Source organism: Notothenia coriiceps, unplaced genomic scaffold, assembly GCF_000735185.1.
Source record: "Notothenia coriiceps isolate Sejong01 unplaced genomic scaffold, NC01 NC01_scaffold00034176, whole genome shotgun sequence".
NCBI classification, from domain to species: domain Eukaryota; kingdom Metazoa; phylum Chordata; class Actinopteri; order Perciformes; family Nototheniidae; genus Notothenia; species Notothenia coriiceps.
In genome coordinates, this window is record NW_011366877.1 from 8370 (window position 1) to 25714 (window position 17345).

The following is a 17345-nucleotide window of genomic DNA, read 5'->3' on the forward strand; positions in this document are numbered from 1 at the left end:
AAATAAATAAGAAGTCCCTTTATTTGCGAGTACCGGGGTCTTGTATCTTTTATATCATGCACTTGATGCATTATAAAGATTTGGAGCTGTGCACACTGATACTTTTCATTATCTAGTGACATTTTCAGCCTTCACAGAACTAAATTATAGTTTCACCTCCTTCAAGTAATCTCACAATTTGTTCAAGGGGCATGTCTTTGAGGTATTGTTCCAAAAGTCTGAAAATGTGATATTAAATTGTTTTAAACCTAAATGTTGGACCTGTCTGTCTCCACTGCCTCTTAAGACAATTCAATCCTCATGATGCCTCCGGCTGCGGATCTCATTGTTTCGACTTTAATAGGCTCTGTAACAAAGTTAAGAAATGAATCGCTTGAACTTTCTGAAAGCTTCTTGCAGTACCCTTTGCAGAGAATGAATCATGGTCACGATATGAAGCGTAAATGTAATTTTGCAAAGGAAATAGGGAGGGAGAGACAAGCAGTTTTTTCTTTTTTTACTCAGCTTTAATTGCAGTGCATGTTATTGTCTGCGGGAGTATCACAGACATTTTTACCATACTGTGGATGTCATTATAATTAAACTACACTCGTTCTAACCCTCACTCTTAGTACTTGTGGCTTCTACAATAATTTTAACACAAAGGAACCAAACCAAGAAAGGGGGAGAAATGTTTTTCCCAAACGCAAACACCTTTTGTGATATGTCAATATGGCAATATGGCAATAGTGAAGTGAAGGTATTTCACTTAACATCAAAACCATCTTCACCACTTGTAGGCTACATGTTAATTTCAATGTACTAGTTATGGAAAATACTGTTCAAACTCAATTGTGTGGCTATACAAATAATTGTTATGATTCTGCTAAATGTTTTATAATGTTTGATGTGACTTGTTTACTTTACTGCTAACACCAGTGTGTTCTTTTGTCCCTTAGAGGTATTGTAACCATTGCAAAAATGCTAAGCTACGCTAACCATAAGGATTAACCCTATGGGGAAGAAACGTATTAGGATATAAAAGTCAAGATATCCTAATGGGTTATCATATCATGTCACTCTTTTTTACTCCAACACCACTTTAAGTTGTTACAGTTGCTTAACCATAATAAAATATCAAAGTTGGGTGCAGAAAACCGTTAAGCAACCATTTCTAACTGTGGCAGCGGGGTGTGGTTTGGGCGCTGGCTGCTGGAGTGAAGGGAGTGGCTCGGCCGGAGGCCAGACAGCTGATCGGAATCAGGTAATCAGTGCAGGAAGAAAAGCATGTCGTAACCTGGTTCTGTTCTGTTATGCAGTAGGCGGGATCCTGGAAGGTCGCCAAAGGACCTGTGAAGTTTCCCACCCGGGCAACGTTTGAGACCCGCGCATATTATTGTTTGGAGTTAATAAACGCCTGTGTTTCACCAACCTGCTCTTTCCGTCCTGATTTGAACCCTTTGTGAGCGGAGAGGCTCACAGTGGCGCCCGAATAGGGACCTGATGTCGGAAGGAGAAACCCCGCTGGGTCAGGCCCTCCAACGTCTCGCTCACATGCAGGAGACCACCACAGCATTACAGCGACAGCAGAGCGAGGCTCTGCTCGGGATCACCTCGAGCCAGCGCGAGGACCGGGCTCTCCTACGGGAGCTGCTGCAGCGTCCGGCCGCTCGGGAGGGCGATCCCGCTACCAACCCGGCCCGCCCGCCTTCAATTGCCCTCCAGAAATTGACGGCAGAGGATGATCCGGAGGCATACCTGGACATATTTGAGGGCACAGCGGCGGCGTGCGGGTGGCCGGAGGAGGAGTGGGCAGCGCGGCTATTGCCTCTGCTATCCGGGAGTGCGCAGCTAGCCGCCCACAGCGGGCGCAGTACGCAGGGGCTTCGCCGTCTTGGACGGGCCTGTGGCCCGGCCGACTCACAGCGGAGACGCAACGCCGGGTCCGGCAGGTCCTACGGAAGGAGTCTAACGGCGCATGTGTACGGCTCCTCCNGAGTCTGATCTACAACCGGCTGCTTGATGTAAAAAATGTGTGCCGTTACCATGGACACATGGGCGGCTGCCTCCATCCTCACATCTATAAATTGCTTTGTGATCAGATTGATCAAAGGAGGGCCGAATATGCAAACGCATTTACTCCCGAGAAGACACACACACACACACACACACACACACACACACACACACACACACACACACTATAAAACACTATTATTTCATTACAGATGTACTTTTTTTGATTGATTGATTGATTGATTGATTAGTCTTTAAACTGTCAGAATATTTTGTCAAATTGTCGAAAAATGTCAATCCCAATTCCTCAAATTCCATCATATTTGAGAGGCTAAAAGGAGAATTTTTTGACATTGTTTCATGAGATTTATTGGGAGTATTTGTCTGTATATTGACTAATAGATTGTTCAGTCTTTGCAGATCTTGATCATAATTAATGAACTTGCTAAGGTGCTACATGTTCACACCTATGGTTCACACATACCATAGGTAGATCAATAGGAGAAACACAGACTTAAGAAACCTCAAATGTATCCCTCAAAAAGCTTCAGCACACAGACAGAAACCGAGGGGACAGTTAGAGGTGAGCCTCAGAAAGTGTCATTGTGTTCCCTCTCTGTTGTGATATAATATAAAAACAATGATTCAACAGATCAAATCTAATCCTTCCTCTCTGTGGAAAGCATCTGGGAGGACAGCAATGGCGTGATACTTACTGCTTCATGAGCAACACATCCGGTTTAAGATGTAGCCTACTGTGTGTAACCACCAACATACATGTTAACATTATGCTCTATAATCCCACATCAACTCTGTACTGGCCTTCTGTAACCCTGCGTGAAACAGGATGTCAGCCTGTGTGTTTACCAGCCTGCCTGCGTGGAAATAAACACACAAGAGGCCAAAGCTGTGCAATGAAAATCTATTTGTGGAAGCACCGGCTACTAATATTGCCATTATAGTATAGAGGATGATTTTGTATTCACTGACAGCCGCACAATAACAACTATTGCGTCATGATATCTGCTGATGCTCAGTGATGCTGCTGCAGGATACCTTTAATTCACACAATAAAAACACGCCATATGTAAGAGTAAAGACAGATACATCGACATTTTTATATCATGCAATGGCTGTAAACATGTCTTATTCTGCTCCTGCTGCGAGCTGCTGTTCTGTCTTTGTGTGATAAACGCCCTCGACAAACCGAGACATGATGACATGACAAATGAGAAACACACATAAATATAAATATATCAAACCGTTTGGAGAAATGCGAAGGTTTCTTGTCATATTGATGCGCATCCTGGTCGCTGCTCCACGATGTCTGCAGTCAGGACTCGCCCTGACTCCCTCTGACACATCCAGGCGCAAAACCTCCGCAGATCCCCCACCCTCCACTGGGGGGCGCTGTCTGTCTGCAGGGAGACACTGAGGGGAAAGCAGATTCATTTATGTGCCACATTTTACAATATGGTCACCAAGGGCCACATACAGAAAGATATACGAAGGTCTGGGCCACTCGCTAGAGGTGAGGTATATTGCCTCATAAGTTCAGTTATAAGTTAGCAAAAACAATCAAATGTAGGTAAATTATGCTCGATCCTTGAAAATGCCTACATCACAGTTCTCCATAGGGTTTCATTTATTGTGTTACAAAAAGTGTTCAGCTCATTCCTTAAAACAGAAACCTCATATTGCTTATTCTATGGAGAAATAGGAAGGGTATATTTCACGCTCGTTATGTAAATAAGTTGTTTTTGTTTTTTTTATCAACTAAGATATGTTAGAAAATGTTTCCCACTTGCATTTACTGAATGTATTTGAAGAGGTGGCTTATTAACACGTGAATACTACTGTGTCATATATTTTTACATATATATTTAAGAAGTACAATATAAGACAAGTACAAGTTTCATTTACGGGCCATACTCCATTGCAAAAGAGCAAAAAATAAATAAATACAAATTAAAAAAAGTTTAAAAAGGCAGATCAAATACAATTCAACAATTATTAGACATTAAGTTGTGCATACCATGAACGGAACAAATTTAAATGAAATGAAATAAAAGTTACAGTGTTTAAGTGAAATTTAATTTAAGGCAGCAGCAAACAGAAAACTGTAGCAATTGAAAACCTATATTGGTGCCTTAAATAAGGTGTAGGTATTTGTTCAGCAAAATAACATTTACGTCAAGACAGTAAAGACTGTGAACACAGGGTAGCTATGCCAAGGATACTCAATTATTTTTGACTGCATCAGCCTTTTATTCCAAAATAAGCACATTTTGTATTTTAACATGTTGTTGTTTGTCAGAAATATATATTTTGAGATATTGGGTGAGGTTTTTCTTGCCAAAGGGAGGGTCAGAAAATAGTTAGAGATAGTTAAAAAGAAAATGTTTTAAATAAAATGAATCTTTCTGTATGTAAAGGCATCATTTTGAACGAAGTCAACGTAGAATAAATCAAAAATAACTATGGAAATGGGATAACATATTTAAAAAATAAATAACAGGCCATATGCCTAACAGTCATGTCAAATATTGTTCAAGTCCACATTGTTATGTCAATTGCAAGATCAGTTATCATTTAGATTTTAAAATCATATCACATTTCGGAAACTAAATCAAAATGTTGAGATGTTAATTCAACATTTCAAAATGCATCTCGTAATTTTCGACTTGCAACCAAACTCTTAGCCAAACTCCAGAAATACGTTTTTATTATTTCACATTTTAGTCATTTGCTCTGTGATGGTGTAGGCTGTAATTCCTAAAAGACACAAAAATCAGAGAAACTGTTAGTGACTGTTACAAGTGAAAGTGGAAACTCGAGTCGGTCAGGAAACTAGTGCACCGAAACTTCATTGTTGGCCCTGAAGGTCCCGCAGAAACACCTTGCCCCACCCTAATTACCCGCTTCAGCTGTCAGCCAATCAGAGCAGGGCTCGGGACCGCGCCCTGCTGTGTCGGAACTCGTGGACGCGCGACAGGTAAACCACAGGTGTGTTGTCCTGCTCCAGTTTGAAGGAGACTCACCCCGACCTCACAACCTTAAAGACTGCAGAGGAGAGAATTCAGACTTTACTGTTGAAAATGGAGGAAATTACAAAAAAATAGCAACTTTTAGAGGAATTTGTCTCACCTCATTTGCTTGTTCCTCCTTTTATGGATTCGTTGATATTCACATCCATTTGGATTACTGTTTAGGGGCTGAGGTTTTTTTGTTGCACAATGGATATAAACATTTCCAGACGGACAGGAGTTTTACTCTTTATTTTCACGTTTTTAAGTCTTCTCCAGGCTCTGGTGGAGAAATCCCCTCAAAACCAACCGGCGGTGTCACGATCCTGCCCCCGGTGAAACCGGATAATGGCCCCCAGGCCTTTCCAGACGCGGAAAAAGCAAATTTACCGGTGTTTACCATGGATTACGCCAGAATACAGATTCCCTTTGAGATCACTCTCTGGGTGCTGCTGGCTTCATTCGCAAAGATTGGTGAGTAGCTCAAATGTGACCATGTGCAATATAAACACTTGTTTGCAATTGTACTGTGCAATAGTCACTTTTATGTAAAAGCATACATTTTGCTCTCAATACTTTGATATGTTATTTGTGTCACTTCGTTTTTTTAAATTGCTGCCATGGTTTGACTTGTTTGTCTTTATTTTTTAATTAATTACTAATGTTTGCTTTTCTTCTTTTTTATTACTGCTTGCCTTTTCTACCTTCTATTCCACTTTGCCTGCACACTGTAAATATTGCCTAATAATGCTGTGGGACTAATAAAGGGATTCTGATTTTGATAACATAATATAGGGCATCATTTTACCAGGAATATATGTGATGTTTTCATGTAGCAGAGTGCCCTCTTTCTGGTTTTTAAACTTAATTGACATCCCATTTCATTTCAGGTTTCCATGTGTACCACAAGATCACCATCTGGGTGCCAGAGTCGTGTCTTCTCATCAGCATTGGTCTGATCGTGGGGGGCATCATGTACTCGGTCCATGAGGAGCCCCCTGCTGTGCTCACCAGCAACGCCTTCTTCCTCTACATGCTGCCCCCAATTGTCCTGGACTCCGGCTACTTCATGCCCAGCAGGCCTTTCTTTGAGAACATCGGCACGGTCCGTTTAAAAACAGCCACATTTTCCTAAATCACACTCCTAAAATATTCTCCTTTTTGAGCACTTGTTTTTGATTTGTCGTGTCTGTTTGCAGGTGCTGTGGTTTGCGGTGGTGGGGACTCTGTGGAACAGCATTGGCATCGGCATGTCTCTGTTTGCCATTTGTCAGATCGAGGCGTTTGGTGTGCAGGACATCAATCTCCAGGAGAACCTTCTGTTCGCCACCATCATCTCGGCCGTGGACCCTGTGGCCGTGCTCAGTGTGTTTGAGGACATTTCAGTGAACGAGCAGCTCTACATCGTGGTGTTCGGAGAATGCCTCTTCAACGATGCTGTCACTGTGGTGAGTGGGCCGAGGCACAGAGTCCTAAAGTCCTTTGTGGTGCCCTTTAATCTAAGCTGAGCCTTGCTGCAGCACGTTGGCCTGTTCTGGGCTAACGCTTGTTATGAAAACACCTATTTTAATGAGCAGGGTGTCACTAGAAACTGTTCCTAATTTCTTAATGGCACCTCCCAATAGGACTCATACATATCAAAAGATAAAATAATTGCTGTAATGACGGATACATTCTCCACCCTTTTGATATTTATTTAATCTTTTGCCAATTTTCATGCAAAAATTGGAGAAAATGCGGTTTCAGTTTCTTAAATGTGCAGATTTCCTGCTTTAATCTTTTTTATAGCATATTACGCTGAATATCTTTAGGTTTTTACCTGACATACAAGATATTTAAAGACTTTCTTTGGACTCTTACAAGATCTCTTACATTTTTAGATACATAGATGGACCTAGAAGATAATTCTCAGATTAATCAATAATGAAAATAATCTTTAGCTGCAGCCTAAATGCAAAAAGTAGTGTGGGAACAAGGCAGAATCACACACATAGAGTTAATCATGGACACCATTGTAACCCCACCTACCATTTTAAACCAGTTTGGACCTTTGATTTCAAAACGGGTATTATAAGAAAAGGTAGATCCAGTTTCTTTTTGTCTGGAACTTTTCTTATAATTTCTCTAAAGGCTCAGCTCAGGTTTCCTCAGAGACAGTGCGATGACTTCTTTCTCTTTTTCTAGGTCAGTATGACAACATAAAGTGTGTCACTGCCAAAAATGCTGAACAGATAAATACCTGAACAATTTAAGTGAAATAATGTTAGAGACAGATGAGTCTGCAGACCTGCGCTGCGTTTCCTTTGAAGCTAGTTTGCTTAGATGCTGCCAAACCAGTTCCTGTGGCCACTGTTGCTTTTGGCTGTTTGGGAGGTGTTTACACATCCTCTGCAACTTGACTGAACTGCATCATGCTCAAATGTCCCCCCTCACCCTGTTCTGATTGTGTTCAAACACACGTACAATAACCTGCTCTTAGCTTTGTCGTGGCGACCCTTTTGTTTAGTACACAGTAGCTGATTGACACAGGGAAGAAAAACATTTACCCAGGCCTTTCTGCACAGAGAGCTTTGTGTTGCAGATTATGATCAATCAAGCAAGATGTAATGTTTGCTGAAAGTAGACATACTTCATATCAGCCCTGCACTCATTAGTTAAGGTTGTGACAGATTTAAGCGTGGGAAGAACTCTCATAATTTTAAGTAGGATCCTTTTATTCTAACGTGGGATCCCCTGACTCCGCCCATGACTCAGAGTTTCAACTCAGGTTGTACGTCCGTCCAATTCTTGTGAATGCTATATATAATGCCAGTGGGGAATTAACTTTAAGGTTATTTATTTGTACATGTAGGTTGGTTTCATTTGCAGTTGAAAGACAAGGTATCCATAGTGACACACGTTTAGAACAAAACACAACATGCAACTCTTTAAAAAAAAGAAGTTTGTTACATAAGTCCACTTGGACTCAAAGATGAAGTGATATTTTTTTCTTTTTTAAGAGGTCAAAGTCACAGAGACACGCTAAACATGTTTTTGTCCATAAACATGTTTATGATAATTATTTAATTGTACGCATATGTCTAACATGATGAAGTGATGATATTTGGGACAGACGTGACGATCAATGAATTTGACTGTTAAGCGAATCATTCAACCGCAAGGCAGTCCTTTTAGTTTATCTCTAATTTATGACAAATGTGCCTGAATGAGTGCAGACTGGCTGGGTAATTCAAAAAGTATTGTTGAAAGAAATACTATAATATGGAATATCACTTGCTCTATACCTTTTCAAATGATCCATATTCTTCATAGCCGTTTGCTAGTCAACATGAAGCTGTAAATGAGATGCCACAACTGTGAGTGATTGTCTCGAATCAACTCTAATGGTGGCATACAGCAAGAGAGCAGATTTTAAAAGCCACATGACCATAACACAAAGATTGCTCCTTTATCTGAGTCATTCTGCGCCCTTTGTGAAATTAGATTATCAAATTGCAAACAGTGCAGAGTCAATATTTCAGTAAATCACTGTTATCAGCAAATGTGTCACTACAGGCCGCAGCGCCTGACCCCACCCATGACCTCACATAGAGATTGATTGGCTGTTTCTGCACAAATGAATACAAAGCTGTGTGTGTGCATGGTTGTTTTAACATGTGTATTTTCAGGTGTTGTACAACATGTTCAACTTCGTGGCGGATATGCCGGTGGTGGAACCGGTGGATGTTTTCCTCGGCGTGGCGCGGTTCCTTGTGGTGGGGTTGGGCGGGATAGGCTTCGGCGTTTTGTTCGGCTTCGTTGCCGCCTTCACCACAAGATTCACCTCTAGAGTGAAAGAAATCGAGCCGCTCTTCATCTTCATGTACAGCTACCTGGCTTACCTGGTGGCCGAGCTCTTCGCCATCTCATCCATCATGGCGTGAGTAGAACGCATCTTCACATTAAAGCATTCAACAAATGAAGAACACATCAAAAACACAGCTGTTGTTTGTGTCTTTCTGCAGCATTGTGACCTGTTCTCTCACCATGAAGTACTACGTGGAGGAAAATGTTTCCCAGCGTTCCTGCACGACGATCCGACACGTGATCAAGATGTTGGGCTCAATCTCAGAGACCCTCATCTTCTTCTTCCTCGGGGTCGTCACCATTACAACGGAGCACGAGTGGAACTGGGGCTACATCCTGTTCACGCTGCTGTTTGCCTTCGTATGGAGAGGTCTCGGTAAGGAGGGGAGGGGTCTGTGTTTTGTTTGTCTCAGCTCCTGTCCGTGCCCTGTGGAGGTTTCAACTGGTGCTATGAAGCATCGTGCCCGTTTAGTTTGTGTCATGGGAACACAAATCGATGGCAGTAATGTGCCAACAAAAGCTAGGAAAACAAGACTTCTTACCAGATTTTTATATTTTAGAAAGATTTGTCTTTGCAAATGTTTGGCAGAAAAATCAATTGAACTACTTTGTCAAAACTTCAGTACACTTAATGCATTTTGGAGAAGAACACTAAATGTATACATAGCTTTTGTTTCCTAACCAAAACTGCACCTATATCTTTATGCTCAAATAATTAAATTTTAAGGACAAACTTAACCCAAACTTAAAGTGGACCTATTATGCTATATTGGAAACATATACTGTAGGGCCATACCTATACACAACATGTCTGTGAAGTGTTTTGCTTAAAACACCAAACAGTTCACCCATTGTAGCCATGCCTATACTGCTCATACCCCTCTTTTGAAGCCCTGTTAGAGAAACGCGGATTTTGGGTCCTTAGCTTGAAAAAAAAAAAAAGAGGAGGCGGAGCTAATGCCTGATCAGAATTCTACCGGAGATAAAGTTAAATTCTGCTGTGATAAAACGCCATCCTGTTTAAACCACATCAAGGATTATTTCTGAAACAGTATGGAGCTCAAATGCTTTTTCTCTTGTGGGTTTATCACAAGGTGAGTTCCTTTTTTTATTTCCTGCTTTTTAAACACATGTGCTCTTCAGTGCAGGTTAGCTCTGAGTGTTAGCGAGGCTTGCTAATGTAAACAAAGACGAGACTACGTCCAAAACACGTCAGGCATTGTTTCTGATAGCAACTTTCTGTGGGTCCGCTGCCGATTTTGACGTTAGATCGGCAGCAAATCTGTATCCACTCGTTTTTAAAAGATTTGGGTGCGGAGGAAAAGAGAGAGGGTTTTATTTTCTGACGCTGCGTGAGTTCCCTGACGCACCGGGGACACATAGTTATGTATAAAAGACATCACAAAGTGTATTTTGCATGATAGGTCCCCTTTAAACCTTTTGCTTTACTTGCTGCAGTGATTTGTGAACCAGAGGGCAAAAAAGGTTTTCAGCCTGATTTGAAGTTGCTTTTTAAAGCTGCATTTAATAGATTTGTATGTAATATTGTTTCAAACTTGTGGATGCAGAACAAGCTGTAAACATTGAGCTGCTGCTGGAAGCAGTTCTGAGGCGATTGAACCAAAACTGTCAAATTGGGTACCTAGCAGATATGGCATTTATTCCTAACTGTTGTTCTTCCCTCTGTCCCCCCAGGTGTCTTGGTGCTGACTCAGATCATAAACCCCTTCCGCACCATCCCATTCAACATGAAGGATCAATTTGGTTTGGCCTACGGTGGCCTGCGAGGTGCCATTTCCTTCGCCTTGGCCTTCACTCTTCCTGATCACATCGGCCGAAAGCCGCTCTTCGTCACGGCCACCATCTGTATCATCCTCTTCACTGTCTTCCTTCAGGTGAGAGAGCATCTGTGTGCCTTTACTTAGAACTATTCACACAGTTGTTTGCTGTAGATCAAACACATAAGTCTAACTGATATTAGCGCAGTATATGTTAGTGTTTGTCTTAGTAAAAAAGGGTTTTCACTCATAGAGAAAAATACTGATGTGCTTTGTCATGATTGATTTTCTTTTAAGCTTAAAACAACAAAATATTTGAAGTTCACATCAGAATGTATTTGATTATTTAGTAAGTTGTGCAGGTTTTGGATGAAAGAATGTTGTTGGTCTCACATTTACATCAATTCATAGTTCTTTTCCACTTCCACACAAAACCAGAAGGGCTTTTACTCCTGCAATAAAGACTGTTGATTCTTTAGATTTTAATTGAAAGAATGGTCAAATTAATCGACAGTCAGTGGGGATTTGAAAAGTCTTCTTATGTTTTATTTCTGGGTTCCTCTGAATCTGTGATCTTTCTCTCTCTCCTCCGCAGGGCATCAGTATTCGACCTTTGATCGAGTTCATCAATGTCCGCAGAACAAACCGGAATCTTGACACCATCAACGCAGAGATTCACTCCAGGGTACGCCACACATTGTGAATGTTGTAAACAAGGTCAACTGTTTGTTTTTGGAGCATATGTTAATGGTTCTCACTTTGCTCTCAGATCATGGAGCACACCATGGCGGGAATAGAGGACCTCTGCGGACAGTGGAGCCACTTCTACTGGAAAGACAAGTAAGAACTCTCTTCCTGTCTATTCATCCTGCAAAATGCTTTGCACACTGATTCTTAACTTACTTACTTATAGATTAATATCCATTCAGCTGGAGGGAAAGTATCTGCAGTGAAACTGGAGGAGTGCTGGCAGTTTCAGTTTACCTTCTCTCTCTCTCTCCTTTGTTCTTTTGTTTGACAATGCTATTGTTCACTCCCTGAGACTGTGTGGGAATGTGGAGGGCTAACCACAATAAAGGTGGTTAGCTCTCCATCAGCTATAAAATATAATTATTTTCTTCCAAATGATCTGAAATGCTCTCTTTTTAATCTACTACCTTCACAGCTTTAAGGTTTTCATTAAAGTAATGCATTATCTCACTAAAGTATTGAAGTAGTTCTGTGTTTAGGTGCATAGTTACCCTCATTTAAAACTTTGAAATGGCACTTATATACATCTTCAAAACCGCCTCCTTAAAACTTGTAACAATTAAATAGAACAATATAAATGTACCATTTGTTTAGCCGCTTCCTCTCTGGGGTTTCTTCTCTTCCTTGAACCTTTGTTTACACATACCTCGCTTCTTCTTGTGAGACAGGTTCCTCAAGAATGAAGATTTTCAGTTTGATTTGTAATAAAATAACGGTAACACACAGAGGAGTCAAAGTGCACATTAGGACAGTGACCTATTAGTTCTGGTGTTTATCCAGCACATTGCAAGTAGTTAAATTACTTTAGCTTATAGGGTGTTTTAGGTGGTTTACATTCATATTGAATCAACTGTGTAGCATTTTAACACACAATCACTCCATTTGATGACAATTCTGCTGGAGCTATACAAAGACAAAGCATTACAGGGGAAGATACCAAGTGTTTACTGATACATTTTTGTCACAGATTTAAAACAAAACAAAATTGAATACTGATATATTACTTTCAAAAACTAGAATATACTCAATACACTTCTAATAGACACAAAACAAAGAAAAAAATCTACAATGTGTAAACGTGACAAGAAAGTTGCAATAAAATATATAAGATACACATGGTTTTTTTTATAATTAGATTTTGGGTCACGATGGAGAAAGTGGACTGATTTCGTAAAACCTCATACAGTAGGCCAGATTTAATTTTTACAAACGTATGATTTAACTGTGAAGTCCTGATCACTCCCTAATGTTTCGTACTTTTTACTGTTTTTATTTTGTCTTTCATTAAAAAAAGAAAAAGGCATTTCGGACAGACAAACTTAAGATGATCAATTACTGTGTCTTGGAAAAACACTTTATAATTGTTTGCAATAAAAAACACATTAAAACAAAAACAAATTAGATTTTGTAATACTAAAGTTATTGTTGGGGTAGCTAGTGCCTGTCACCAATACACTATGAAAAACACATCATGGAGGCGCCCAGGAATATGTTCCTTCATTGTTCCCTTTTTCTCCCTTCAGATTCTTGAGGTTCAACAATCTGGTCCTGCGGAGGATCCTGATCCGAGACAACCGGGCCGAGTCCAGCATCGTGTCGCTGTACAAGAAGCTGGAGCTGCAGAACGCCATGGAGATACTGGACACCATCACCGGGGACATCAGCGACGTGCCGTCCATCATCTCCATATAGTATGAAACCTTCATTTTATATCTCTGACCATCTCACCACCTCCTCATTGTCTGTTCAGATCAAAGGGATGGAGGAAGTCAATTGTATTTATTTGTCTTTCAGTGAGGAGAAGAAAAGCTCTGATAAACCCAAGAAGAAGCTCCAGGCTCCGGACCTGAAGAACATGCACGACATCCTGTCCAAGAACATGTACAGGATCAGGCAACGGGTGAGAAATATAAAATATTCATGCGGGATAACAGATGTGTGCACACACTTATACTATCATGCATCACAGTGGTGGAAAGTAACCAAGGATATTTTAATTTAGGCTTAACACTTCAGTACCATTTTGGATGTCTATTTTATACTCTTTACCTCAAGTTCTTATACAGAAAGAAAATGTGTTTTTTCTTCTCCACCACATTATTGCTCCATAAATCTGGCATGTACTGTACCTTGTTTTTTTACAAGGCATGAAAAGACAATGAATGTTTTTCAACATTTAACAAGCAAATTCTTGGTCAAATGTGGTCTCCTTTTCACATTAAAGTGTTTATATGTAATTATTAATGATCAGATCCACCAGACATTTTCCCCTCTAAACTCCTTACATGTTTAGGTCTCAATGTTTCAAAATCCAATATTTCACAAAAGAATTATGAGAAAAGTCCAAATCAATGAATACAAATTTGAGCAGGAGAACATCTTAATCTTTCCTCTCCCATTCAAACCGCTGATATTGATCATGTGACCCGTCACAGAAGACCCTAGCACCAGTCTTTGATCATTTGCATTTTGCTGTTGTTGTAAACCTTCAGCTGCTTACGGTAATCAGGTAAACAAAAACGTTACCCAGTTTGAAACATAGACTTTCTGTACTAACACAAAGCTATTTGGACTCTAAGCACTGAAACTCGCTGATGTTTTGCATAACCTGAAACTGGCCAGCAGTATTTTTCCATAAGTGACGTGACATTACCCACAGAGACGCTTTGATGTGGAGACAAATTGGGAGCATGTGCTTCTGATCCTGAGACGACCAATTGTCCCATTATCTTGTTAGCTCCTCTTTTAAAAATCCTTCACATATCCACAGTAATGTCTCTCACACAAACCCTGCGTCTCCTCCCGTCTGTGATGTTTGCCCTTTTAACATTTGACGTCCTCAGCTGTTTACCTTGCTGACTGGTGACGAAGCGGGACCTTTTAAAGGTTGTGTCATTTTAGAGTGGACTGTGCTTTTGTTCATTTTGTACACACTTGTACTTTACTACTTCCATTTCCTGCTACTTTATACTACCAAATATTCAACTTTGTACTCCACTACATCTACTTTAAAAGCTGCAGTTACTTTTAAATATCATATTAATAATTAGAAATATAATTAACAAATAATGTATCATGTATTATTTAAGTTAAAATATAACTGTATTGATCACTTGGTGAAATCCCGCAGCTACCAAGCAGTACATTTAGTAAAAAAAAAAAAACGTTTCCATTTCGAGCTGTAACATTAAAGTGATTAATGCATCAATAAGTAGATTTAGTCAAATAATATAATATAAATCATATTATTCAGAAAATTGACCGTTGATAATTAATACTTTTTAATTTAGGTTTATTTAGTTGTCAATGCTTTTGCTAAAGTCAAATGTACTTAATTAAAGAATTTCTAAACTGTGGTTTTCTTACTATTATGCAAGTTAAAGGAGGAAAATGCAAACAGAGCAGAATATCATATTGGTTCCTCTTCTATACCGTCTCATCAAGTTATCCTAGTAAAACAGAAAAGAGCGCGAGACATTTCTCTAAAGTACAATAACAACCAGTAGAGGGTTTTATAGGTTTTATGTCTCACTAATAGCTGCAGGGCAGACAGATCTGTGTTGACAGTGAGGTTTACGCTGCGTGGAGGAGGTGAGTGTCCAAACAGGGGCATTGAAAGTCCAAACAGGTGTGGCCAGTTTTGGTTGAGTAACCCGAGCTTTAAAAAATGCCGTCTCCTCTGAAAGCATTTTTACTGTCTATTTGTCTGCAGCTATTATCATCGCGGCCACCTGTTGGCTCTCTTGGGGATTTATTCCAGATTGACACAAAACCGTGGAACCTGTTAGTTTGATAGTCCTAATCTGCTGTGTAATGATGTCTTTTTTTTCATTTTCTTTAACTAGACGGTGGCATACACAACCAAGCACGCCCTGCCCAACGACAGCCAAGCCAGAGAGATTTTGATAAGACGCCACACCAGCATCCGCCGCAGCATTAGACCCGGCAGCTTTCAGTCGCAGGTAAGCAGGAAGCCAAACCTGTGGCTATTGACTCAATGAGCTACGTAATACAGTGTGTTATCAGCCTCTTAGTTGTAATATAAGGAAGAGCGAGCAGCTTTAAAACAAGTGAAGTATGTCTTATCGCTGCAGAGATAAAAGTGTGCCTTATTAAACATCAGGTTCATTTTCTTTATCCTATTCCTCATTCTGCTTTTTGTTTCTTGCCATTCTGCTGTTTTATTCCCATGTCTTCTTTCTCAGGAAAGTCCCAAATCCCACAAGTACTTCTCTCTTCCTGCTGGGAAAAGTCTGGATTCAAAATTCCCTCCTGGGAGGCTGAGCGTTACAGGTAAGCTTCTCAAAGTACTTTTAATTTAGCCTCAAGTGTTTCCATTAATGTCCCTTTTTAAAGTGGGAATAATCATCTTGAGTGAAAGTCTTTTTCAGAGGTTTTTCAGAAAAAGGAACGTGTCTATTTTTGTATCAGATCTTGATTTAAAGTGCAGGATATGAAGTTTACACTTCTTAAAAAAACACTTGTTGGCAGTGTTGTTCTTGTTATGGCAACAGGTCAAGACAAATGTCTGTCAACAAGATCATTTTTAATAACATTACGATCCCCTGACTTCTCATTTCGTGCCATCTTAAGGTCAACATTCCTATTTATTCCATAATGTAGTTTATGACTGAATACGTGTAGAACTCACACCATTACCATCAGCCTCAGCTGTACGGTTAGCATGCTAAGATTAGCATTTAGATCAAATATGCTGTCCTGTGCATGATTTTCAACCAATTTTCCCCCAAAACGTTTTGCAACATATTTACATAACTTCAAGATTTCTTATTAAGTTATTTATGTTTGAACTATGTAATAAAATGTTTGCTGGGTGACCCAGCAGCAAGTCAATGAGGTTTAAGGTGTAAAACTCTGTGACCATTTCTCATTCGTCAAGGGTTTTTTCATTTACATTAACACGCTTTTTAACTTTTTAATTGCATATAATTCTGTGGTGGCAAAATTCAATTCACTTCAGAATTTCTTTACAATTTTACTACTTTTTCTCCTATCCCAGACGATGAGGAGACCATGTCGGAGACGGCCTACCCCTCCAGGCGCTCTCGGTTTGGCCAGCCCTCGCACCCCTCCTCCAGAGGCAGGATACCTCTGCGCCGCCTGGACACGCTGACGGAGGCGCCCTCTGTCGACATGCTGGATGAAAATCAACGGCGCGGCACATCCAGAAAGACCTCCTCTTCTTCCTCCAGTGATTCCCGAATTCCCGCTCCTCGCCATCAGCTCCACTCCCCTGTGGACAACGACAGTGGCTCGGCTGATAACTTAAGGAACGGGCATCATGAGGAGGAGGAGGAGGAGGAGCCTTCACTTCCACCTCCATCCTGGGCAGTTGAACCCAGAGACAACGCCACGCAGAACCCTCTGCTCAGACGGCCGCAGTGGAACCCAAAGAAGTAGAAAGAGTCTCAAAGCAGCTGGACTGCCACAGACTGAGTCTCTCACGCAGCTCCAGGGTCTCTACATAAGACTTTGTATCAAAATAAATGAATACGGGAAGTCCAGTCATTTCTAACTTGAAGTGGACCATTTTTAAATAAGCCAAAATGAACAGTAGTTCCTCAAAGTGAGCCACATCAGAAGCCCAGTGCACTACAGTGAAGGTACAGTGTACAGTATGTACAGTGAGACACCATGTGATTTTAATACTAGGTCATTTCAACTATTTTAAGTAATTATTTCATTGTTGTAAATATGATACTTTTTTCTACTTTGTTGCCTATTGTGCGTGACAGCTGTATGATTGAAGTGTTTTTTATATGTTAGCTTATCATGAGGAACTATTGCTGTGCAGTACAGAGTTCTCCTGGATCTAACTGCAGGCCTTTTGTAAGTCTGTTACACTAATGGACCTCACCAGTCTGGGCCCATTTATTTCCTTTTACTGTAATAAATGATAATGTTGTTGAAAGCTGTTTGAGCATAATCA

At 40.4% G+C, this 17345-nt stretch overlaps 1 protein-coding gene across 1 annotated transcript; it reads left to right on the forward strand.

Moving 5' to 3' along the window:
* The first annotated feature begins 5031 nt into the window (after positions 1-5031).
* LOC104961991 (sodium/hydrogen exchanger 2-like) lies at positions 5032-17321 on the forward strand. The gene is given in 14 exon segments (XM_010790363.1): positions 5032-5295; positions 5298-5495; positions 5912-6126; positions 6221-6469; positions 8690-8940; positions 9026-9243; positions 10563-10762; positions 11241-11330; positions 11415-11485; positions 12919-13086; positions 13190-13295; positions 15241-15357; positions 15601-15688; positions 16416-17321. Coding segments are annotated over 14 exon segments (2436 nt in total). The 5' UTR covers positions 5032-5231; the 3' UTR covers positions 16817-17321.
* Positions 17322-17345: the final 24 nt, after the last annotated feature.